A 24,614-nucleotide genomic window follows, 5' to 3' on the forward strand; every position below is an offset into this window, starting at 1 on the left:
TAAAAGACTGTTATGTGGGGTGGAGCTGCTGCTCTACGTTCAGCGGGCTTGGCACCGGCAAAACGAGCTTAAAACAGACAAAACAGGCAGAGTTACTTAGTTTTTTTTCTTTTCTTTCTTTTTTTACGTTTTGAGGAGAGTTAGTGACTGAGACGGTGTGAGTTTAATGCAGTGATTTATTTTATTTTTGTATTTACATCCCGCTCTGAAAACGGGGGGTGGCTTTTGGGCATGCGCAGTTCACTGGAAGTGTGGACGTGGAGCGGTGTGGGTCTCCTCTGACTGTGAGACTGAGCACCGGGAGTGTTGTGGGACGGGACTCACGGCAGCACCGCTGCTGAGGACAGTTACGGAAGAACATGCGTGTTCACCTCAGAGTCTCCAAAAGTTTCCCAAAGTCTTTAATAACACCAGGAGTCGCTTAAAAACGCGAGAGGAGTCTGAAAAGTCGCTAAATATAGTGACAAAGTCGCTTAGTTGGCAACACTGCCCGAGCACTGCAGGGTGAATGGGCGGGGCTAGACGACAGTGTGTCTGTGTGTCCAATTTTAATACTCCTTTTAGGCCACTGCGCATGCGCTATATGTGGCTGTTCACACACTCAGGTGTAGCCTTCACCCTTACCTTTACAGAAGGGCTCTGCAGGGTTTCTGTAGTGAAGGAAAGCTCAAAGGACTATCCGAAGGTTATCTGAAGGATGCTTCCCCTGTTTAAAGAAAACACCTCTTGTAGATGGTTCTTGATAGAGCATTAAAAAACTGTATAGGCCCAAAAAGCCTATACAGTGCTGTGTGCTAATACTTGTACATAGTTTTATTTAAGCATTTAATCATGCTTCTTAAAAATGAGTTCGTCATGGTTCTTTATAGAACATTTCCTTTATAAAGAACCTTTAAGGACCCCCCCCCCCTTTTTTTATAATGGTAAATTAAAAAAGAAACATCTACAAGTTCTCCTTGTACATGAAGAACATATTAACCAGGCAAAGAGCCATTTAAGCATTCACATGATAGTTCTTTGAGTCCTATATAGAACCTTTAAAGAACCATTATTTAAGACTGCACTTATGAACTTACATAAGTGGCTAAGATGCTCAGTGTATCGTATGACTGAAAAGACTGAATCTGAACTCAACAGAAGCGTCAAGCTGTGAATAAAGGTATAAAAATTGAGAAAAAATTAATACATGGAAACCAATCAGAGCACATTCTGTAGCATTTCTATTAATCATACTTTTGATTTAGCTGCTGGGCATGAAGGAGTGCTTCTATTTATTTATTTATTTATTTTTATCTTATAATATTTTTATTTTTGTATGTAGTGCCCCCTAGTGGAGAATGAAAACAAGCACAATTTTACAGTCTAATCAAAATGTTTCTTTGATATTAGCCGAAGTGGAAACATTTTTGCTGCTATTGAGAACCATCAACCCAAGGCCATCCCAAAGACTCCTTAAAGGCTTAAAGACTCAGGCAAAGTTGTCTTTAAGTTGTCTTGATTCACTCACCAGGCTTTTTATTAGGAAAATAGGAAGCCCATACCAGTACTGGGTAAGGCCTCATTCTGCTCTCAGCCTCAGTTCTTACTGGCATTTAAACATTTCTGTGAGACTTCTCAGGAGGACTTTCATGCTGTAAATCTCCCATTCTACCACATCCCAGAAAATGTTCCATTGGACCACTGAAGAATACTGAACTCATTTGTCATGTTTGGCATGACGTTTGGTTTGTAACACGGTGCACTTTGGTTGGTAGATGGGCAAATTGTGGTCATTATGGCCAGGAACAATACCTAAATACTCAAATACTGTAATCCTGTAATACAGGCCATGCTTGATTTGTGTAAATGAACCCAGAACTACCTGGACTGTTGACACAAGGCAGGTTGGGTTAATGGATTCAAGCTGTAGGCACCAAATTCGGACCCTATCATCTGCGAGATTAGGCTCCAATGTTGCAGTCTTTAACTGGCCAGTTTAAGTTTTAGTGGAGTTGTGAACCAGTCCGTGCCCATACTGACTCCTGTCCACTGTCAAAGGTGCCAACAATGTGCACACAAGTTTGTGAACCGGACCTTGCAGTGATGGAAGAAGGAGGCCTGGTCTGATGAGTCCTGTTTTCTTTTCCATCACTTGAATGGGCAGGTATGCATGTGCCATTTACTTGTGGGATGCGCTGTGTTTTGGTGTCAGATACTACAGGGCCTCGTCATAGGTCTTGTAGGGTGAGATGTCTTGGTGGCATCTGGTAAGACAAGAAGAAATTCCAAGTACAAAGCACAGCAAGTTCAACTCGCTAGTACAAACACCCGAGGACTGAAGGGCACTGTACCGTCATTCTGCAATTGTAACAGCAGCGTGGTGCGAAATGCAGTCTGGGATGTTTGTCTACCCCACGAGTCCAGACAAGTCTATATCTCCCATATAACATGCCCATGTGAGGCTTGTGGGGGTAGCCCAACTGGGAACCAGAACGTTTTTTGTTCCATGTTGGCCCCATATATGGATGCCCACCAGGGTCAATGATGGGACCAGGCCTCCAGCTAGGGTGTACATTTAGGGCCTAGATGAGCTCATGCCCACCTGAAGCCCACCATAGCCCAGCTGGAAAAAGAACACATCCAGACATTTGGACTGTGCTTGGCTAGACTTTTGAACGGCACAATATTTGAGCCATGACTGACGAACTTTCACAAGAACGCAAGTGCAGACAAGAATGCAGAATCAGAATCGGCCAAGGCTCTGGTCCATCATGTTAGCATAATAAAGAGCAGAGCAGGGCGGGGTGGGGTAGGAGGGGCCGGGTGGGGTCCGCAGGGGCACCTACAGTATCGAGGGTAAACTAAAAATGTTTGAGAACTGCTGGTTTATGGTTTACAGATTCTCTGTAGCATAATCAGTCTAAATGGCGATCAGTGAGAAAAGGAATCTACGTTCTCCTCAGCTTATTCTCAGCATCTCACTAACATGTAGTTCCTGATTTCTTTTTAGGGTTGTGTTTTGTTCTGCTCCTCTTACTTTTGAAGCTTTGGTGTTTTACACAATCCAGCTCCTGTGCTGACGTGGTGCTGGATGGACCAAGAAGCTCCACTTACTCAGTACTTAGGAAGGAGTCCTCATTTCTCTAACACAGCAGCACTTTTAGCGGAGGATGGGGTTACTGCACTGGAATGATCTCTCATAATCTTCTTACTTTGATCAGTGTCTCCTCAGATATCAGATCTCATCTCTGCCTTCATCAAACCTGCTCGTCGCGAGACTATAATGTAATCACAAACCTGAACCGCTTGTTTTTCTTTTCCCAAACAGGCCACAAAAGAACGTATGCAGCTCTTCAAAGAAAGGTTCACCCGTGTTTCGGCATTTTCAGCACTGGCATTTCTCATTCGCATACAGTGTCAACATGCTGACTCACTTATTCAGGTCTGATGTGGAACACATCTTCTCACTAATCTTCTCACTGGTTTCACAACAAGCAGATATTGCCTTCCTCTCCTGTAATGAATGTAATTTCTGTCATTTCTTCTTTTGATCCATGATTCATAATTGAACACTGCTCACGAAGCTATTGTCACACGTGGCACATCACAACACAGCTAGAATGAAAATAATTAAATTACTGTAAAATTAGTGATTGTACTAAATACTGGGCCACTTACATGTTAATCTATGCCCTCTAACGAGGATCTTTACAGGCTTTAAACCTTCTCTGTATGATTAAATAGCTGAGATGTGAACAAAGGCACTCACAGAGTGGTTTGGTGTGAATTGTTCACAGTAGTGATGAATGGAAGAGTTTAAGGCCTATAAAAGCTTCCTTACTGCAAGTAAGCTCTGAATACACTGCCTAATGCCTGAGACACAGTATTTTAAAATGTACATATTATTGAAATGACAGAGGGATACATGTAGGGCGCTGTGCAGCAAAACAGTCCCCAATGAAAACGCATGTTTTCAGATTTGCCAATCCTTTAGCATCATTAGCATTACTTATAAAACTCAGAAGACACGTGTATGTTCACTGATGGTTCTGGATAGTAAATACATTGGCTGGATTAGTGTTGTTGCAGTGGTGACAGTTTCTCTACGATTAACCATTTCCCACCAAACCCACATCTGAACTAAAAATAATTTTGTCAAATCGGTGGAGTTTTTTACCGTCAATCCGACCTCAGTACTAAGCAGTGAATGAAAGTGACTGAGCTGGTTGATCAGGTTCTAAAAGAACCCAGATTTATTGTAACACCACGTACTTATTGGAACCGAAAGCAGTAAACTCTGTGAAACTGTGAACAACTCTGATAGCGTAGCTATGCTCACACGCTCACCTCAAACTGTGAAGAGTTGTTCAATCTCTAATAGACTTGCTTATGTGGTTTCTGACACTGTATGACTCACTGTTATCTGTAAACATGGGCTAAAAACCGTTGCGGCATTATTGAAGGACACAGAAACTGAATTTATTGTGCTTTTTTTTTTAAATAAGAGCTTGATGTAGTTTGTTGGATGACTGCAGTGCTTGACATGCAAAACACACCTTTCAATAATTTAGAGACATTTTGCGCATACTTTTCCCATCGTTACCATAGCAAAGACACACTGCCGCCCTAAATCAAGTTGCATGATGCGGGGGTTAACGGCTCAACAGAAGATCGCTACAATAGGGCCCATAGTGTATATACAGTTCTGGAAAAATATAAGAGACCACCCTACATTATCAGTTTCTCTGGTTTTACTATTCACAGGCAATGTGTTTGGAGAAATTAACATTTGTGTTGTATTTCATAAACCATGGACAACATTTCCCCTAAACATTCCAAATAAAAATATTGCTGTTTAGAGCATTTATTTGCAGAAATGACAGCTGCTCAAAAACAACTGCTCAAATAATGCAAATAAATTGTTATAATAATTATAATGAAAATAAGTTATTATTCAAATGTAAACAACACAGAACTGATATTTGAACGTTGAGACATAAATTTGCATCTCTACATGTATGGCCTCTAACCCTCTAGCAATATTTTTATTTTGAATTAAAAAAAAAATGCAAATAAGGGGAAATAAAATGGGGCAAAAAATAAAACAAATGTTAATTTCCCTAAACACATAAAACCAGAGAAAGTGATCATGTAGGGTGGTCTCTTATTTTTTTCAGATTCAAAAGTTTCATGTCAAGTTTCACAGAAAAACTCAACATAAGAGAGTTTGGACGGGTTACATTAAATCTGGCATGACACTTTCACAGCTTTCCCAGTAACATCATACCAGCAGTCAAACATGGTGGTAGAGCAATGGTGTGGAAATGCTTTGTTGCGTCAACAACTTGCCATAACAGACAGAACCAAAAAGTCTTGTGCCTACTAGAAATTCCTGCTCATCCAATCTGAAGCTCAAGCTCAGTCAAGGTTACGCAGCAAGACAATGATCCAAAGCACAAAAGCAAGTGCACCTCTAACTTGCTCACAGGACATAAAACCAAAAGGGCTTTGTGCACAAATCTGTGATCAAAACATCTTTACCACAAGAAAACAGGAAACAGCTCAGTCTCCTATGCACTGTCAGTGTCTGTGAGTAAGCAAACCCACCTAAATCCTAATGTGAGGCGGACGTTTACCTCATATTCATAGTTTTCTGATTTAAATGTTTCATTCCTCCTTTAAATGAGCAGCTGTTACATGTTCGCTCCAAAGTGCTCCTGCTGCACTATTTAAGGTGGAACGCAATGTTTACGTGAGAAGCTGGTGAATCAGAAAACGATTTTTAGTCCTGTTCAATCGGATTCTTGTTCGTTTACACCCTTGGTCTAATTCGTTTGGGCAGGTGTGAATACAGTAATCGCATGTAGACCAAAACCACCCCTCCACAAGTCCCTTTAGAGAAGGTGGTCTCAGTCCGGTCCTAAACAAACTCTGGAGTGGCTCGTTTGTGGTGAGAATGTGATCTGATCTCGATCAGACCCAACTGGTGAATTTTAAATTACACAGACATCTGCAATAGTCAACGACACAGGACCTTCTTCCTCTATTAACATTCTTGCTCCCACCCTGGACAGGTCTGACCAATAAGCACAGAGAACGTTCTCACATGGTTTGTTGTTGACTCATTTTGGTGCACTTACATTATTCCCTGTGTGAAAAGAAACCAAACCAAGGGGAAAGCGTTCCAAGTTTACAAAAGAACTATATGTGTGAATACACATATTTGGGCTTTTGCAGTTGTTTATTTACATTTACAGCATTTAGCAGACACTCTTATCCAGAGCGACTTACTGAGGTTACTCATATTACAGTAGTGTTAGGCATCTTGCCCAAAGACTCTTATTGGTGTAGCACACCATAGTCACCCAGACCGGGAATCAAACCCCAGTCTCCCACATTGTGTGGTAGTTTACTGGCAGATAGTAGTGTTATCTGTTGTGCCACACCAACCACTACTCTATGCTAAATTTATTTAAACATGTCTACGTATCCCTATCAGGTATACCAAACAGGAATATGTTTTTATACCCTGAAAAGATCTGGGGTTATTAAAAACATGTACAGGGCTATAGCCTAACAGCCTGGACCTAGAGCTGTCCAGTGTGGCTGATTCAAAGCAATTCTGCGAAGAAGAGTGGGGCAGAATTTCTCCACGACTATGTGACCCAATGATGTTAAAGGAAGCACTGTGGTTGTGGCTGTCATTATTGCTGCTGGGGGCTATTCATTTTTCACAAGATTGAAAAAACTTGAAACGGTAACTGTAAACAGTCTGAAACTGTTTAGTGTAGAGTTTGAGACAACTGTGCCCTGAGGCCTTACGTGGCAAGAATTCATCCCTGGGGGCAAATACTTTATCACAGCACTGTAAATAGTAGCCAAAACAGTTCTAAAACCATTGTGGCCATCAAACGGCCTGATTTCACAATACATCCAGTCGGGTCGTCTGGTTCAGAGTTGTTTTGAACTATCCTTCATTGCCTTCCCATTGAAGGATCCCTAGCAAGAAAGAGAGGGTCTAATACTGGTGTGTTTATGCGTCTTTTAAGCACTAACTCAGGCTGGTAACGACACAGAAAGATTTTTAGAGTTAGCTTATTTTAGTCAAAAGTTCTCCTAACTCACTTTTTTTTTTACTTCCGCACCTCAGATTGGTCAACTGCACACACTGAGTTGAGCCTCAAAAATATTAGTAAATGAGCTGCAGCTAAAATTGCTGAAATATTTTGGAAGATGTTTTGTGAATTTGTTTACTGTTTATTTCCATCACTGACTTTTGATCATTGACTGCTGTGGTGTTAATGGGTTCACACTTAAGATATCCTGTCTTTAAACAAGCAGGCAGTTAGACAGTTGCGCCACTCGAGAGTTGTGAAACCACAAGCAAATTCTGTGTCCAAAAAAAGAAGGTGAATTTACTTAGAACTCTGTTAATGGCAAACATTTATACATATGTTTTGGGATTGCAGTGTGATGCGTTTTGGGACTATATCTTACCCACAGTGTCTGATATGCTTGCAAATCCTATTAAGAAATATCTGTGTTAGTTTATTATGTGAAATAGTTTTATGATAATAGTGATAATAGCTCAAAAATGCTTAATCTTTGCTGGCCTGACTGCAGCTAAAACAACAATCATACATAAATGGTTTAGCCCCAAAAATACAACTCCCCCTGAATGGTTATTATTCTATCATGACATTGTTTCCCTGGAGCAGACTACTGCCATGCTAAATAAAGCTAAATCAGCTACAGTTCTAGGATCTGATCAAAATAGTTCTCAAGAATCTAATTCCAGCTGATCAGACGAATGCCTAAAAACTCCCCCTAAACTCCTTACTTCATAAGGTGTGACAGTGATTGTGGGTACTGACGGGAATATTGTTTACACCTGTCTAGGTCTGTCCTGTGAGGAATGTAAACTATGCATACCTGTTAAAATGTACACAAATTTGACCACAAAACTAAAAAAATTACCCCGAACTGTGTTTTTATGCTGTATATTTTTACAGCTTCAGAGTGGCACAACGGTCTAACTGCTGCTCATCAAGTGATCAGAAGAGAAGATCAGAAGTTCAAATCACATTATGGACTCAACGCTCCTCTATCAAACGCCTCCCAATCCTAACCTACAGGCTGGAATAAACAGTGGATGAATCGAGGGGGGGAGGGACACAGACACGCCATTTCTCACACATTTTTAACAACCCCTCATTCCCCTTTAAAACAACCTCCAGATAAAATTGACTAATAATAAAGCTCCTTCAACATCTGCTGCACCAGACGTCACTGATTAGAGCACATTGATCATGCCTTGGGCTTGTGTTGCAGCCAGTAGCAATGCGCACATATGATGAACTCAGTTAAATATCAGCCAAGTCTGGAAACAAGGCACTGAGGGCCCGGCGAGCCCTCTCTGCTCCTCAGGTGCCCCCAGGTGCCACAACAATGGCTGCCCACCGCTCCAGGCACGTGTGTGTTTGATCACTAGTGTGGGTGTGTGTGTTTACTGCAAGGCAGAGGCCCAATCCCACCTGTGTTCAACACAAATGGTGACTATGGTTGTCTGAAGCCTACTTTTCATGGAAGTCAACATAGCTGAACTGTATCTGTTAGTCGGTTCGTAATGAAATTTGAAGATTAATTTTGATCCATGATGTATGTGTTAACCTATGTTGTGATTAAAAACGTCACCACACTTTCTAACAGTCTGCTGCGTCGCTGCGTCTCTGGAAGGTGTCGTCATCGTGATTTGCGCTGTTCCGGCGTCCCCCCCCTCCTGACCGGCTGTGAATGGTTCGCTCCGGAGACGCGGCTGCTGTGCTATAAATACCACTGCGCTGCGGATTCCTCCCTCCCCGAAACCCCCCGGCTGTTAGTGCGGTGTGAGTGCGTGTGTGCTGCTGAGCTAGGCACACATTATATAAAAAAATAAAAAACCAAAAAAAATTTAAAAATCTTAAAAACTCTAAAAAATCCTTTCTTTTTTTTCTTTTTTGTAAGAAAACAAGTCGGTGAAGCAGGAGCAGAACTCGGCACATCAGGAGGAGAAACTAAACGACAACTTGAACCAAAACCCGAGCTTGAAGGCCTTGCGAGCGATTTTGTTCGATTTAACAACCCGTTTATCTTAAAATTAACGCCGCCTTCTTAATTTAATCTCTTAATTTCTTAACCCGAGATTATTATTTGTTCGTTCGGCGACGATTTTAACCCGTGCTTTTTTTTAAAAAGCCCCTTTTAAGCTTGGACACGTTTTTGGAGTTAGCTAGCTAGCTAGCCTAGTGCTAACCGAAGCCCGTCCGTTGGCCTGAGGAGAGCGCGTGAGCGGAGCTGAAGATCATTCAAACGTCGCTTCTGGTCGCTCGAGTTCGGATCGAAATCGGAGATGAATCCCGGCGCTCCCAGCTACCCGATGGCCTCCCTGTACGTCGGGGATCTCCACCAGGATGTGACCGAGGCTATGCTGTATGAGAAGTTCAGCCCGGCTGGGGCCATCCTCTCCATCCGCGTCTGCCGCGACATGATTACACGCCGCTCGCTCGGCTACGCCTACGTCAACTTCCAGCAGCCGGCAGACGGTGAGCATTACTCTGATTAGCGGTGCGCCACAGCCTGTTGCCGCTGGGGTCCAGCACGGTTTGATGGTTGTCTTCTCTAGCAGTTGTGAACATGATGCTTCGCGGAGGCGCATAGGCCATTTCTTGTGCGCCTCACGTGATGGCATGAATTCACGCGTGTTTCATTAGTGCGTGTGTGTGTGTGTGTGCGAGCAGTAACTTCAGTGCTTATGAAGACTGACTTGTAAGAGCAACGAGCACCACAAACCGTGCTGTACTCCCACTCCCCAGGACCGGAGGTGGAGTCCCCGGATGTAGAACTTATTGGTCTCAAATCTCTGGTTTTGGATAGTTTCTATTAAATCTTTCCATACTTTAAAATGTGTCTGCACGAGTTAATATTTGGTGTAAATGAGTCATTTTCGTCTTCTTTTTAAGATTTGATATTTCAACGTAAAATACCCTTATGTTGATCAGCTTTAATTGTGCCGTCTTGCCTGGCAGTGGCACCAGGTTACGTTTTAATATGAACTTTAATCATAACTTTACCAGCATAAAGTGAAATATGGACAGTTAATCGTTATTAATCCGGTACTTGGGTGACGCATGTATGCATTGAAAGCACCGAGCTGCTTTGCTGTACAAAAAGGGTTAACTAAAATGAAGGTTATTTAGCTGGCTGGTTTGGGCCTACTCAGCATGGGCCTGCTAGCTGCTAATGCTAACCCAGCTCTAAGCTTATTAGTGAAAGATCAGCTTGAACAGGCTCAGATACTGAATCATAGGAGTTTGAGGAGGTCATATAGATGCGGACAGTATAATAAAGATGAGAATCCAGAATGGGCAAAAGCATGTGCTCCCTGTACACACATGGCTATGCTAGCAGTAGGCCTGACTGGGTGGAGGACCAAAGGGTGGATAGCCAAGATAACTTTATACAGACCGCCCAGGCAGGAGGGAGGGTTTGACGGTGTGTACCATTTCTCCCTCTATTTAAAAAAGAAAATGGGATTTGTCAAACATGTTTTGGTGTCTGAATTTTTTTTAGTACTGGAAAGGGCCTCCTGACTAAGAAATATTGCTAAGTCCTTTACCCAAATTCCTGTAGCTCCAGTGATTAAGCTAAAGTAAACCTCAGGCCCAGCATATCTTCCGGTTGTCTGAGTCCTAGGAAAACCTGTACATTTATTGAGTTAAAGTCCGATTCATAGCTTAAGTGGTCTGCTTAAGGCGTCCAGCACACCATGCAGTTTGTTGTAGTGCTTTGGTTCGAAGAAGAGTGTAAATTTGGCATCAAGTTGCAATTTCATTTAACTTGTAGACAATTTGCTAATCAGCAGACATTAGTTGAAACCACTAACGTTGTACATTGCTCCAATCCTTACTGTTGGCTTCATATTGCATAACCTGCTTGTGCAGTTGCAGTTACAAAATGGATCAGTAAAGTACATCAGTAACCTTTTTCACAGAAGCATGTTCTAATGTTAAATGTGCATCTGCACTGTAAAGCCAGCACATTGGCAGGTGAAGGTTTTCTGATGTGTTGGAACTGTTCCTTTTTTACATTTAAGTTTGCAGTGGAACTACCCTCTAGTAGTTCCAATAATTGACAGTCAGCGTCATAAAAGAAAGCCAGTTGATGCCTTGTAACATTACATTGTATATAAAGTCACTTATAGAGTTCTTGTCCCCCCAATTCAGCTGAGCGTGCTTTGGACACCATGAACTTTGACGTGATCAAAGGCAGACCTGTCCGTATTATGTGGTCTCAGCGTGACCCCTCACTGAGGAAAAGTGGAGTCGGCAACATCTTCATCAAGAACTTGGACAAATCTATTGACAACAAGGCCCTTTATGATACCTTCTCTGCTTTTGGCAATATCTTGTCCTGCAAGGTAAGATGCAAAGCTTGCACTGGACTTCCTGGTGAACTACTAACGTTTGTCTCACTTGTTTTGATTTTGTGCATGAACACTTGCAGTGACTGCATGGTTGTGATTTGCATTTGCTCCCCTTTGTTCTCTCCAAGGTGGTTTGTGATGAGAATGGCTCAAAAGGTTACGGCTTTGTGCATTTTGAAACCCAAGAAGCAGCTGAAAGGGCCATTGAGAAAATGAACGGCATGTTGCTCAATGACCGAAAAGTGTAAGTGAACTTTTAGCACCGATGTTCCTTTATTTGACCTATCCATGCGCCACATACAAATGTGCTTTGATCTTTTAATGAGCTGAATTTTCAGTTAGGCAGTGTCAATATTACAAGCCTTCTGTGTAATACACATTGGTGAGCATGGATTGGTAAATTGGACTCAGTGGTCACAGACTCTACAGCAGCTGAAGTGTAGAAACTAATGCTTTTTGTTTAGTTTTTTTTTGCTTTTTGGTGTGACTTGTGTATAATACAGTATTTTTGACCACATACTACACAGCCAAAAGCTTCTTTGACCTAAATGTTTGTAACTGCAGGTTTGTGGGGCGCTTCAAATCTCGCAAAGAGCGCGAAGCTGAGCTTGGAGCCAGAGCAAAGGAGTTTACCAATGTCTACATCAAAAACTTTGGAGAAGACATGGATGATGAGAAACTTAAGGAGGTCTTTAGCAAATATGGTAAGCTTGTGGTCTTTCTGTAGAAGTAAACTGTTTGGGGGACCTGTGGTTCTGTACATGTGCAGTAGAGGAAGACTAGTCATTAAAGGTTTTTTTTTTCTTTCAAATGTGTAAACAGGTACTGCCACTATGTGGATATTTATTTTCATAGCCATACATGAATGACACTTGGGCTTTATTTTAAGGTAATGCTATGAGCATCCGTGTAATGACTGACGACAGTGGAAAGTCCAGGGGCTTTGGCTTTGTCAGCTTTGAGAGGCATGAAGATGCTCAAAAGGTTGGTAATTACTTTTATAGGTGGTCTGCACTAGGCTTGTAAGACTTTGCTAAAGGTGTACAAAATTCTTATTTGTAACTGATGCCAATCTTAATGGTTTCTATTCAGTATTCTTGGTTTGACAGATCTTTAATTAAACCTTTAATATACCTAAAGTCTTTTCACTCCTTCATTACCTTCTCCAGGCTGTGGATGAGATGAATGGGAAAGAGCTCAATGGGAAGCTGATCTACGTTGGCCGTGCTCAAAAGAAGGTGGAGCGTCAGACTGAACTGAAGCGAAAGTTTGAGCAGATGAAGCAGGATCGTATGACTCGTTACCAGGTCGGTCTGATTGAAGGGGTGAAAAAGAAATGCATAAATCTCTATATGCAGCCTTGTCAAATTCAGTGCAGCACCTTTTAATGAGCTGCACTGGCCAAAATGGCTGCCACAGTGAGGAAGTAGTCCATGGGCCCCACTTTCTAATACTGGTAGATCTTGGGGATAATTAGGGCTATGTACAAGCACTGAAATCCTTTGTCAAATGTAGTGTGAAGGTAGGCTTATTCACATAGAATGACCTAGTGTGTACATTTGCTAATTTTTGTATTGAAGGTGTAAACTGTACTACCTTTTTTAAATTTGCAGGGTGTTAATCTTTATGTGAAGAACCTGGACGATGGCATTGATGATGAACGTCTGCGCAAAGAGTTCTCTCCTTTTGGAACCATCACCAGTGCCAAGGTATGCATGTGGCTGTAGCTGCAGATTTCTTTGGCTGATTGGGCTGTTTATTTTCCACTACCACTAACCTGCCTCAGGGGCTGCAGGTTGTGGATCTGTTTGCCTTCCCTGCGGTCAGACATGTAGAGAATTAGGGTAGAGTTGTTTTTGCTAAGGATTAAGAATTTAAAATGTGCCTCTTGCATCTTGGGTAGAATGGGTCTCCCTAGTTCTGGCTTGTTGCTGCTTTCTCACTCAGTTGTTCCTCTGCAGGTTATGATGGACGGAGGCCGCAGTAAAGGTTTCGGTTTCGTCTGCTTCTCCTCCCCTGAGGAGGCCACCAAAGCTGTGACTGAGATGAACGGGCGCATCGTGGCCACAAAGCCACTGTATGTAGCCCTGGCTCAGCGTAAAGAGGAGCGCCAGGCCCACCTCACCAACCAGTACATGCAAAGGATGGCCAGCGTCCGTGCCGTTCCCAATCCAGTCCTCAACCCGTACCAGCCTGCCCCACCTTCTGGATATTTCATGGCTGCCATTCCACAAGTGAGTTTTTGACACTCTGGTTTTCAGTGCATTATACCTAAAGTACAGACCAAAGGTATATGGGAAGTTGGTGACTAGTCTTGAATTCATTTATATAGGGAAAGCCTCCTTTAACAGTACCTTGCACTGAGCAGTTACTTTTTCCAGCCTCTCTAGACAACACCAGAATGTGCCTTTTTGCTCTGCATATTTGAAAGCCTTGTCTGCAATTTAATTCACTACGATCATTCTCAAAGTATCATTTGTTGGTTTTTGTTGCTTCTGAGCTTGTTCTTGCATTTGAAACTTTGTTGCTTTTATCCCAAGGCCCAAAACAGAGCTGCGTACTATCCTACAAGTCAGCTGGCTCAGCTCCGACCAAGCCCGCGCTGGACTACCCAGGGTGTCAGACCTCAACGTAAGTACTCCCAACACATGGTGGTTTCAGTTTAATTTAAACAAGTTTATTTGGACCAGTTCTTTAAGAATGGCTTATCTATTTTTGACTGAATTACAGCACACTTATCTCTGCAAGTACTTGCCTAATTTCTAAATTTCTAAAATTGTTTGCCTTGTTCGCTCGCAGTCTTGTCAAATTCAGTGTAACCCCCTCAGTGGGCTACACTGGCCAAAATGGCTGCTACAGTAAGCAAGTAGTCCATGGGCCCCATGTTCGAATTCACTAGATATTGGGGATAATTAGGGCTATGTACAAATGCTGCACCCCTCTTGCCTAAATGCACTTTTGGATTAGTTTCTCGACCTCATTTAGTGGTTAGTGGAACTAATTTCACATTTTGAAAACTTTAGCCTATGTTTAAACCTATCTGGGCAATCCATTTAAATAGGTCCTTGAATTCTTCAGTACTATTTAGTTTGCATGTCTGCTTTCTTGGACAATGGTTTTTTTTCAGCTTCTAAGCAGTGACTTTTTCTTTAGACTTCCAGAACATGCCGGCCACCATGCGCCCATCAGCTCCAAGGCCCCAGACATTTGGCGCCATGCGGCCTACCTCACAGGTACCACGCATGATGTCCACTCAGCGTGTTGGTGAGTCCTCCCTTTCAACAACTTTTTTTTGCTTTTGCTGAGCAGTGAAAATATGGGAACAATCTTTAAAATTCTGTTTGCTCTCCAGCTGCACAGACAATGGGCCCAAGGCCTACAACAGCTGCAGCCGCTGCTGCTGCTCCAGTGCGCAGTGTGCCACAGTACAAGTACGCAGCAGGAGTGCGCAACCCACAGCAGCACATGAATACACAGCCTCAGGTCTCAATGCAGCAGGTGAGCCTTTGTAACCTTTAGTGTCACCAGCACCCCCCTGCTGGTTACAGCTGGTCCACTCTACTGTGAAGGTGTAATGACATTGTTTTCCTCTTTTCAGCCTGCTGTGCATGTGCAGGGTCAGGAGCCTCTCACGGCTTCCATGTTGGCCGCTGCACCTCCGCAGGAGCAGAAGCAGATGCTGGGTGAGTCATGAACGTTCTTTGCTATTCCAGTGGTTGCTGGAACCACTGCATTTGAAGGTCTAAAAAATGTATAGAGCGAGTACAAATTGAGGGACTTGTTTGTGTGAAGCTAACAAGTTGATCAGTGCCTGATATTTGGTTTGATCTGCTGCCGCTTGTGCTTGCACATTAGAACATTAAGGCATCACTTCACATTTCGATTCGTTATTCGGGTTGCGTAGCTTGATTGCCCTTGTAATCACTGTTCGTATGATGTTCTGACTCAAACATGTCTTTGTTCCAGGTGAGCGTCTCTTCCCGCTTATTCAGAATATGCATCCAACCCTGGCGGGTAAGATCACGGGCATGCTGCTGGAGATTGACAACTCTGAGCTGCTGCACATGCTGGAGTCTCCTGAATCTCTGCGTTCCAAGGTCAATTTTTCTCAACTTTTCTCTTTCTAAGAGACTTGCATTTGAAATGTCATCAGTCATAGGAGTCATAAGCTAGAAATTAGTATAGTCAGATGAGGGATTAAGTAAACATTGTAATCATTGCCATCTGCCTTTCGGCATATTCAGCAGTTTCAGTTTGCAAGGCTGGCTGGTGTGAGGTCTGTAATGAGAATTTCACAGCTGTGAAGATGTGGATGAGTTAAGTGACTGGGGGAACATGGTAGCCTGCAATCTCCTGGTGTTAAATTAAAGACTAAATTGGGGGTGATCTCCCCCCCCCCCCCCCAAAATCGCGCTGCACTTGGATAAACTGGTACAGTCCAGTTGAATTAATGTGTTTAAAGATTAAAACTTCCATTAATTTGGCCAAAAACACTTGCACCTTGATTGAACTTTGGGCACTGTGGTTGATCAGGAACCTCACTGTACAAAACAATTTGGTTGGGGGTTATATCACAGTCCTGGTATTAACATGGTATTGTGCAGTCATGGCTAAAACATTGCATAGGTCACAGGAGTACATAACATGTGGCTGGGTTGTATTTGAAATTCTAGTCTCAATGTGATTTGTTGTCTTTTAGGTTGATGAGGCAGTTGCTGTGCTCCAGGCTCATCAGGCTAAAGAAGCCGCTCAGAAAAATGTAACCAACTCTGCTGGTGTGCCAACCGTCTAAGCCGAGGTAACGTGGACCTGTAGTTTGAAGATAACTGCAAATTCTTTTTCCTAACTTGGTTGATTTGCTTTATTTAATAATTTGCTAATGCGTTTCCCCATTTCTGTTGCAGGGACAGAACTTCGAAACTTGCTTCACCGAGGGGGGAAAAAAATCTAACATTGAAAAAACACAAAACATTGCAAAAAGATTTAAAACAATTTTAAAAAAAGGAAAACACGAAACTAGATTCTGCCAGGTCTAGAGAAAAGAAACACTAGACCTAGTCAATTATCTTAATATAAAAAAATCAGAAAAAAAGAAAAATGGAAAAAGTAAAAAATGCAAAATCTGGTGTTTTAAAGATTCCATGGAAAAAAGGGGACCTAGCCCTATAGCATTCCTTATTTTACTCATTTTACTTTAAAAAGCCTAGTGTGTCCTGGGCGCGAGGGGTGAGGACTAACGCTGGCATTATGAAAAATTCTCAAATTAAAAATATGCTTGCTGAAATGTCTGCAAATGAGTCCTTTCTTGTGAATCACAGGGTGATCAGCTTCAGAAACATGAGGGTGAAGCTTTGGGTTCCGGCAGCCCAGACCACTGAAGTGAACAGTCCTGTAGTCCCTACCAGAAGGCTCCAGTTTTTCTGTTTAAAGGAGCAGGGCTTTCTCTGAAACCAGGGTTTGAGGTCAGGAACACTTCCTGGTTGTGAAGTGGAACTATCCAAATAATTTGTCTAGCAGAGAGGGTTAAAAATGTGACTACTGTCGTTGCCTGTAATTACAGCCAAGAAGGGCAAGATTTATATGGCGCACTTCATTTGCTTGGGTCAAAGGTGGGGGCTCAGATCTTTTGGTAGCTTTCTTTCAGCTTTCTGTTGCAAAAGAACCCATGAACAGTTACTGATCCTGCATCCCTGATTTTCTTTTAACTGGAAACCTGTAGTGAGGTGCTACCTCTTTATAATGTCCAGAACAAAGGGGTTCATGTAGAGCTTTTCTACAGTCCAAGTGGTTGGTTATTTATTTATTTTTGTATACTGAAAACTGCTTTTGATCCCATAACAGAACGGAATCAAACGATTCAGCTCTGCTGTCAAATTTTAAAGTCCATTACGTATTTGCTATTAATCACTGCTTCCCATTTACTCATGATTAGAGCTAGGGTTGCAAAGGGGTGGGGATATTTTCAAAAAATAATTGTCAATCAATGAGAATTTGAAGATGGCCATTACTGCAATTATAGGAAATTGGGTAATTTAAAGGGACTATATCATACATGTGCTTTTATTTTCTTATTTTTTTTGTGGGGGGGTCATACAATATTAATACAATTGTGCCATTATTAATGGGAATAAAATTGGAATGGAATATTTGGTAAAAGAAAATGTACTGAAGGATCATTTTGGCTTTAATTGGGTATAATAACAGTTGAAGAGCAAAGCTGCTCTTCAATCCCTGGCACATTGCACAGAGATCCCATCCCCATGCTGTTCATTCACATCTCAATCACATGTACAGCATATGTTTAGATGATTTCTAGAAACATGACCCTCACCACTACTGAAAGCCCACATTTGGTGTAAAGGACTTCCTAAAGTAAGGTGAGTTTTGATGTGGTTCCTGTGTTTATCAGAATCAGAATCTCTGTTTCATCAAGTATGTTGCACATACAAGGAATTTGTCTTGGTGAGAGCAACACGTATGACAAGTAACAAAAAAACACAGAACACAGTCTTAAACTAAAGGAAAATGACACTAAACAATAAATAGGATAGGGGATAAATTAAAGTAAGAAGTACTAAAGGTAATAAAGAGCTGATATTTACAGAAAGTAAAGAGCTGATTTACAGAAAACATCTGTACAATGTGCAAATAGGCAGAGTATGGATATCCAACCAGTATGGATATGCACTAACATTTATGCAACTATTAAATCAAGGTGTAATCTATGTTGCTATCTGGTAAATCAGAAAAGCTTAATTTCCTTTCAGACTAGTTTACCCAGGTTAGCATAAGCTAGCAACCTATTTTTTTTTTGGCACCATAGGGTAATTAAGGAGTCATTAACAAATGACCCACTATTGTCCCACTGAGTGGCAAGTTTCTAGAAATCATCTGGACATATGCTGTACATGGAGCTGGAGGAATGGACAGTGAATGCAGGGGCTGTTGTTCTCAATAGTCCTTTGGTGTGTAATGTGCCTGGGATTGAGGAGCAGCTTTGCTCTTCAACTGTTTTGGCATCTTTTCTAATTATTTTAGCCAAGATTATGCTTCAGTGTATTTTCTTTTTATTATTTAATTTGATCACCTTCAGCATTAATTACCCCCATTCCTTTTCTCAAGTGTAATCCACTACTAGCTGTTCACAGCAGTTAATTAGTGACTAAAGCAACAGAGACACGAGCGGAAGGCTATTATTATTAGTGGTAGTAATATTGTTATAATAGTGATAAAAGCTGATTGGTTGAGAAGCGTTCTAACAGTGACGTCATTTCGCCACAACAGCACGTTTTTCACAGCACACTGTATTCCTCCGCTGAACGCCGCCGCTGCTGTGGATCATACAATAGACCGAGAAGTAGCGTAAAAACTATTAACGCTTATAACTAATTAACCGACCTGATTGTTTTTAATTACACGAGAACACGACCTCGAGTTTTTTTTCTTTTTTGTTTTTTGGAGTTTTTTTCCTTTTATACAAATAATTACGAGCGAGATACATTGATTAATAAACAAATCGAGCCGAGAACGAACCCTTCACTGTGTTCCTTCCGCCAAAATATAGTTCCTTAAGAAGCAGCTGGTGGCAGTGTCACAGAAACTCCACTCACTCTCTGCGCAGCAACTTCGCCTCCCACTTTTACATTTTTTAATAAATCATAATATTTTATTTTTCTGTGTTGTCTTTTTGTCCTAATCCTTTTTGTTTCGTATTGTGTCATTCTTGTTTTCGGTTGCTCAGGACATTTACGATACGATACGATGGCTTAACAGTTAAAAGATCCGCGGAGTGATACAGTGATGCACACCGCGGTTAGAACGCTTCTCAACCAATCAGCTTGCGTGATTATAATAATTATTTTTTTTTTACTATCATACTACTATTATTTTATTGTACACTTAAATGCAACAATACTAAACACGTAACTAATATTAATTATGGGTCATCAAAAACTTCTTAATAACTATTTGTAATATATATATTGAAATCCTAGCACTGTGTCCCCAGTAAAGCTGTGTAACGGAGGGGAAATTCAACACAATTAAAAAGAAACCAGGCCATCACCAAAAAAACCACACACACTTCGAGTCTTCCCGGCACGATTAAGGGTATTTCTGTGGGAATCTTCACCGAATTAAAAGCGAACCTGTAGCGAAACCTTTCCACATATTTTGGCCCTCTCCTTCCTCACGGACAGTCCCTCCCTGGGCCCTTTTCTGGCTTGTATTGGTGTAGAAAGTGCAGGTCTCTGTATTGACCAGCAGAGGGTGCTAAAGTAACCTTTTAAAACTGGATGTTCTGTAATATGTATTCATATCCATTCATCTTTCGGTTTGCTTGTAAGTGTAATGTATGTAAATAGAAATAATCGAATAAAAATGTTAACTGCGGTCAGTTGGATCTATAAGACAGTTTGTATTTTGATATAGGAGTAAACCCTAATAGCATTACAGAAGCTCATCACTATGAAGCAAGGCGGTGTATGTTTGGGCCCAGTTTGCAATGGCAGATTTCGTGAGAAATCTCTTCATTGGTTTACAGTCTTATTTATGAACCCACCAGGGTTGTTTTCTTGAAAAGAGAGTCAACCACAATGGGGAGTTAAACATCTATCTAAGTGAACGATCAGAACAGTGCTGGTCTGTACATCCTTCAGCTCTAGATACACATGTGTGTTGTGCGGTTTCCTGAAGTGCTGCAAGTGTATGTGTGAGAGAGAAAACTCCTTTGCGTTTGATCTGGGGCATGATGACGCCACTGAAACAGAAGAGCTTAGTGGTGCAACAGTAATAATCACAATAACAGAGCTGGTTGGGAGGGAGGGGGGGGGGGTATGGGGTGCAGCCTTTTGTTCTCTGTGTTTGAGAACATGCAGGCAGGGACAGTAATTAATGGAAAATATATCAAGTAGAACATTTTATTTCCACCCTGATATTTGTTTAAAACAGAGAACGTGTAAGAGGAAAGGCCGACCGTGGCAGAAAAACTACTGACCTTATCGTGCTGTGATAACGCTGCTCCACTGTTTGTTGAAAAGGGCCATTCAGGGTCACAGCAGGATAAACCGATCAGACGCGTAAGAGGCTTTTTTGCCCACAAAAAAAGAGCCTCGTTGTGAAACTGCAACGTTTTGGCTTGTCCTGGCTGTGGTTTTCTCCTTGTTTAAGGCCAGCTCTTTCCCCATTCAGCAGTTCAGCCTGTCTATCACATGATGAACGCTCGGGTAAGCTGCATTTGCTGTAAACAACTCAAACCCAGTCCCACTGGATGTTCAAAAGTATGTGGACACCTCTTCTTTTGTAGCGCACCCTCACAGCTGACACAGTTGTGTACGATCAATAGTGAGCCTAAGGTCACCATTCCCATGACCTTCTGCATCTCTAGAGTGATGGAGCTCCATCCAATACCTTTGGGATGAGTTGGAAGTGGTGGAACTACACCATCCCACATCAGTACCTAACCTCAGTGATGCTCTCGCTGTCTGGGTGGAATGCAAGGAACTCCTCCTCACAGCAGTATTCCAGCATCTAGTGTAAAGCTTTCCCAGAAGAGTATAGAGGCTGTTACTGCAGCAAAGGGGAGCAAACTCTCTATTAATATCCTGGATTTCATAAGAAAGGCTGGAGGAGCAGACCTCTCCCACATCCACACATGATTCACACATCAGGTTGACTCTGATGAACAAAATGTACCAAAGTCCAGTAAAAAAAAAAACGATTGCCGCATGCTGTTTATACTGGGCTAGAGTACTGGGGGGGGGGGGGGGGGTTCTGATTGTGGAGGGGTTATAGTATAGTATAGGGGGTAAAATAGTATCCGGTCAACGGTGGTCTCACTGTGGTCCCTTTCCACTAATTCTTAGAGTGAAAGCCAGCAAACTACACAGCAATGGCTCATTTTGAACCCATGCCCACATCCACTCTGTCTGGAAGTTATAAGGAGTTATAAGCACGGCCTGCATTTAGATAAATCGATCATTTCTCCTGAACCGTTAAACTGGCAAAATGAATGTACAGTATGTACAATATACAGTAAGTGTACCTAACATACTGGCGAGCGTACTGTATGTCTGTCTGTATTAATCTGACTGAAAGGTATGGGATCAAATCAGCAGTCATGTTCAGCAGAGAATAAATAAACCATTTGAAATCAGCAAAGGTGTCAAAAGTATTGACATTCATTACTCAGGTAGAAGTAGAGATACTGGGGTTTAAAAGAGTTTAAAAGTATTAGCTTTAGCTTTTTACTCCAGTAACAGTGTAAAAGTAATGGTTTCAGAACTGCTTAAAGTGTAAAAGTAAAGGTAATGGAAGGAAAACAAAGGCCAAAAGCTTAGGCCGCATCACAGGGGCATATAATGCACTACCCCCACCCCCTACCCAAAAACATTTTCTAAAAGCCGTAATGATGGCTAATAATGTCATATTAAAATGTTAATGTTGAAAAATGTTGGGCTGCACTAGACTACCTGTTTCAGGTGCAGATCTGCCTGAATCTGCATTTCAGTAATATCAAATATTTTAAAGGAGCATCTCTGTGCACTACTGAGAAGTAACGTGTTTCATGGAGCAGAAAATATGAAGAGTAGTTGCCTATAAGGATTGTAATGGTCAAACTTCAGAGGCATGTTATTAATAAGCTTATTTGGAAGGTAAACGTGGTGCTTAGTTGGGACGTTTCACTCAAGTTCACTGTCAGAATGGTGTGAATGGATGGTTTCCGGATGGCGTGATTGAAATGAAAACGAACTAAAATGAAATATGAGTAACGAGGCTATTTTTAAAATGTAAGGAATAGAAAGTACAGATAATTGCATGAAAATAGAAGTAGAGAGTAAGGAGTAGAAGTAAAAAGTCGTCTGAAAAATAGTATAGATAAACATTTCTACTTAAGGAAGGTAACAAAGTTTTTGTATTTCACTACTTGACACCTCTGGAAATCAGTGTGGCTACAGGTTTCTGAGAGAAAGGACAAATGGGGCAGCCCACTACAGAACAGAAGGGAAAGTCCTCGCTATTTAATCATCAGGCCTGAGTTACTGCCTCTCGGGGGCGCCCAAGCCGGGATTGGAACAGCAAAAGCGTGATGTATAGGCTAAAAAATGGCTTTTGCTGAACAAAGCACTTGTAATAACCCCACAACAAGGAGCCTGAGCTGTACGTGAAAATGTTCATAGACTAAAAAAAGGAGCCCAGTGTTCCCTCCCTCTTGAAATGTTCCGTTTTCAGTGGCGCCGTGTGCCTAAAACAGAACGCTGCGCATTAAAATACCTCAGGCAGCTGCAGCCCAGCCCTCAAACACACAGAAAAACTCGGCCTGGCTCTTTGCCTCGACACTATTACTGCTCCCAGGAGAATTACACACAGATTCCATGGCAGAAGCCTGCCCTGACTCTTCAGGCAGCTTCAGGCAGAAACGCAAACTTTTCCGTTTCACCTTACATCACTTCCTGTCCAGCAAGGCCTGCACAGATACAGGCGGGACGGACGTCCCAGAGGGGAATCACTTGTACTCCATACAAGCGCAACACAATGACCACTAATGTGTCACTTCCGCTGCAGTGTCATGGGTTATTTTTAGCGCGTTGTTCAAAATGAAAAACACGAAATCACGTGAATCCTCCACCACCACCACCACCCCCCCCCCCTTTTCTGAGCGCACACTTTCCCAGTGCTGCTGGGAAACTACCCCCTCCTTCTGAACTACTGAAGTGCTCTCTGTAGGCCTTCTGTTTGTTGTGTGCCTGTTAGAGATGTCTCTGTGACCAGCAGGCCTCGGCCTTCAGCTCAGACCCCAAATGTCAAAAAGAGGGAAAATGACACCTGTATGATGATGTTCATTTCTGTTAGCCACCTTATTGGATTCTAGTAGTGGATTAGCCCCAAGCAAACAGGTTGTAACAAACCTGGAGCTGAGTGAATCCTGATTAGACTGCGGCTCGTGTTTACAGTCAGTGACGTATATGTAGGATTTCTAGAAACACTTCAGTGGTGATTTTTTTCCACTCACTGGAAATCTGAATGCGATTCGTCCTGCGACACTCTTTCAGTTCCTGATTATGCTGATGACTGATCTGACTCTACACATTTTGTGTTTGTTCAGTGAAAGTACTGGAGCTCTTCCAACCAGATTCTGAGCTTGGCCTTCTAAGGGTTTCCCCACTGGTAAACAGTGCTGTTTCTCAATGCTCTCGCCGGGTCCATTACAGTGCATGAACTCCACCATGCTACCCAGCCGCTAGCTGACTGCTACTGTACCAAGATCCCCTATTATGATGGGATCCCCCCCAGGACCACTGAAAAAGCCTTCTAATACAAATGCCTGAAGTGCGGTGGTTGGGGGGGGCATATTGCGGTATACGTATCTATTAATCTATTGTTTTATACTGTATACTATATTTAATACAACAGTTAGTTTTCCCAGATACTTCATCACTCCACTTAAATGCCCTAAGCAAACAAGAACAACCCACAATAACAACTAAACGGGTTACGGCAAGAAGTCAAAATCACAAAAAAGAACCAACTGGACAAGAAAACAACTGTCAAAGTGGGAAACTGCTTTAATAGGTTTAACATTTACGGCATGTAGCAGACGTTCTTATCCAGAGCAACTTACAAAAGTGCTTCGCCATGTACTCGAGAATAACCTCAGCTAGTTTGAATAGGCTAAAAATTAAAGATACCTCTAAGTTTGGACATTACTAAACACAAGTCAATAAGGAGACCATAGAACTCTACTATTCACCCAAGTACTCTCAGAAGAGGTGGGTCTTCAGTCTGCGTTTGAAGACAGCAAGCAACTCCCCTGTTCGGACAGCCAGGGGAAGTTCATTCCACCATTTCAGTGCCAGAACAGAAAAAAGCCTGGACGCTTGTCTTCCGTAGATCTTAAGGGATGGCGATTCAAGCCGAACCGTACTTGTAGCTCAATACAAGTAACCTTGTAAGGCACTCTGGGAATCAAACCCACAACCTTGTGCTCATCAGTCCAATGATCTAACTGCCGAGCCACCACTGTCATATGTTGGTCTCTGGAAGGAGCTGGGGAGGGAGCTGCAGGCTGTTCAGTGAGTGACGCAGCAAGGAACTCTAATCTGGCATATTACCTCATTAAATGCTATTAATTTGGTACTTTATTAAATGTATTTCCCAAACTTTGTATTGCTTTAAT

At 42.1% G+C, this 24,614-nt stretch overlaps 1 protein-coding gene and 2 non-coding genes across 3 annotated transcripts; all 3 read left to right on the forward strand.

The window, feature by feature from the left end:
* The first annotated feature begins 8,829 nt into the window (after positions 1–8,829).
* pabpc1b (poly A binding protein, cytoplasmic 1 b) lies at positions 8,830–16,724 on the forward strand. Its single transcript, XM_072675674.1, has 15 exons — positions 8,830–9,560; positions 11,241–11,434; positions 11,569–11,684; positions 12,005–12,144; positions 12,330–12,424; positions 12,610–12,747; positions 13,054–13,149; positions 13,402–13,674; positions 13,981–14,071; positions 14,594–14,704; positions 14,793–14,938; positions 15,039–15,123; positions 15,407–15,537; positions 16,140–16,238; positions 16,345–16,724. The coding sequence occupies exons 1-14, from the start codon at positions 9,368–9,370 to the stop codon at positions 16,230–16,232; spliced, it is 1,902 nt and encodes a 633-aa protein (XP_072531775.1). The 5' UTR covers positions 8,830–9,367; the 3' UTR covers positions 16,233–16,238; positions 16,345–16,724.
* On the forward strand, positions 12,794–12,931 carry LOC140552637 (small nucleolar RNA SNORA5). Its single transcript, XR_011979554.1, has one exon. It is a non-coding gene; the product is annotated as a small nucleolar RNA SNORA5 (small nucleolar RNA).
* On the forward strand, positions 14,235–14,370 carry LOC140552638 (small nucleolar RNA SNORA5). The gene has a single exon (XR_011979555.1). It is a non-coding gene; the product is annotated as a small nucleolar RNA SNORA5 (small nucleolar RNA).
* Positions 16,725–24,614: the final 7,890 nt, after the last annotated feature.

Source organism: Salminus brasiliensis, chromosome 3 (assembly GCF_030463535.1).
Source record: "Salminus brasiliensis chromosome 3, fSalBra1.hap2, whole genome shotgun sequence".
Classification (NCBI taxonomy): Eukaryota; Metazoa; Chordata; class Actinopteri; order Characiformes; family Bryconidae; genus Salminus; species Salminus brasiliensis.

Bases quoted from the DNA above. Each gene is read 5' to 3' on its own strand.
- pabpc1b (XM_072675674.1), top strand. From the start codon at position 9,368: ATGAATCCCGGCGCTCCCAGCTACCCGATGGCCTCCCTGTACGTCGGG. The intron at 12,748-13,053 runs GTCGGTCTGATT...TTAAATTTGCAG, and splicing joins ATCGTATGACTCGTTACCAG to GGTGTTAATCTTTATGTGAA. The intron at 14,939-15,038 runs GTGAGCCTTTGT...TCCTCTTTTCAG, and splicing joins CTCAGGTCTCAATGCAGCAG to CCTGCTGTGCATGTGCAGGG.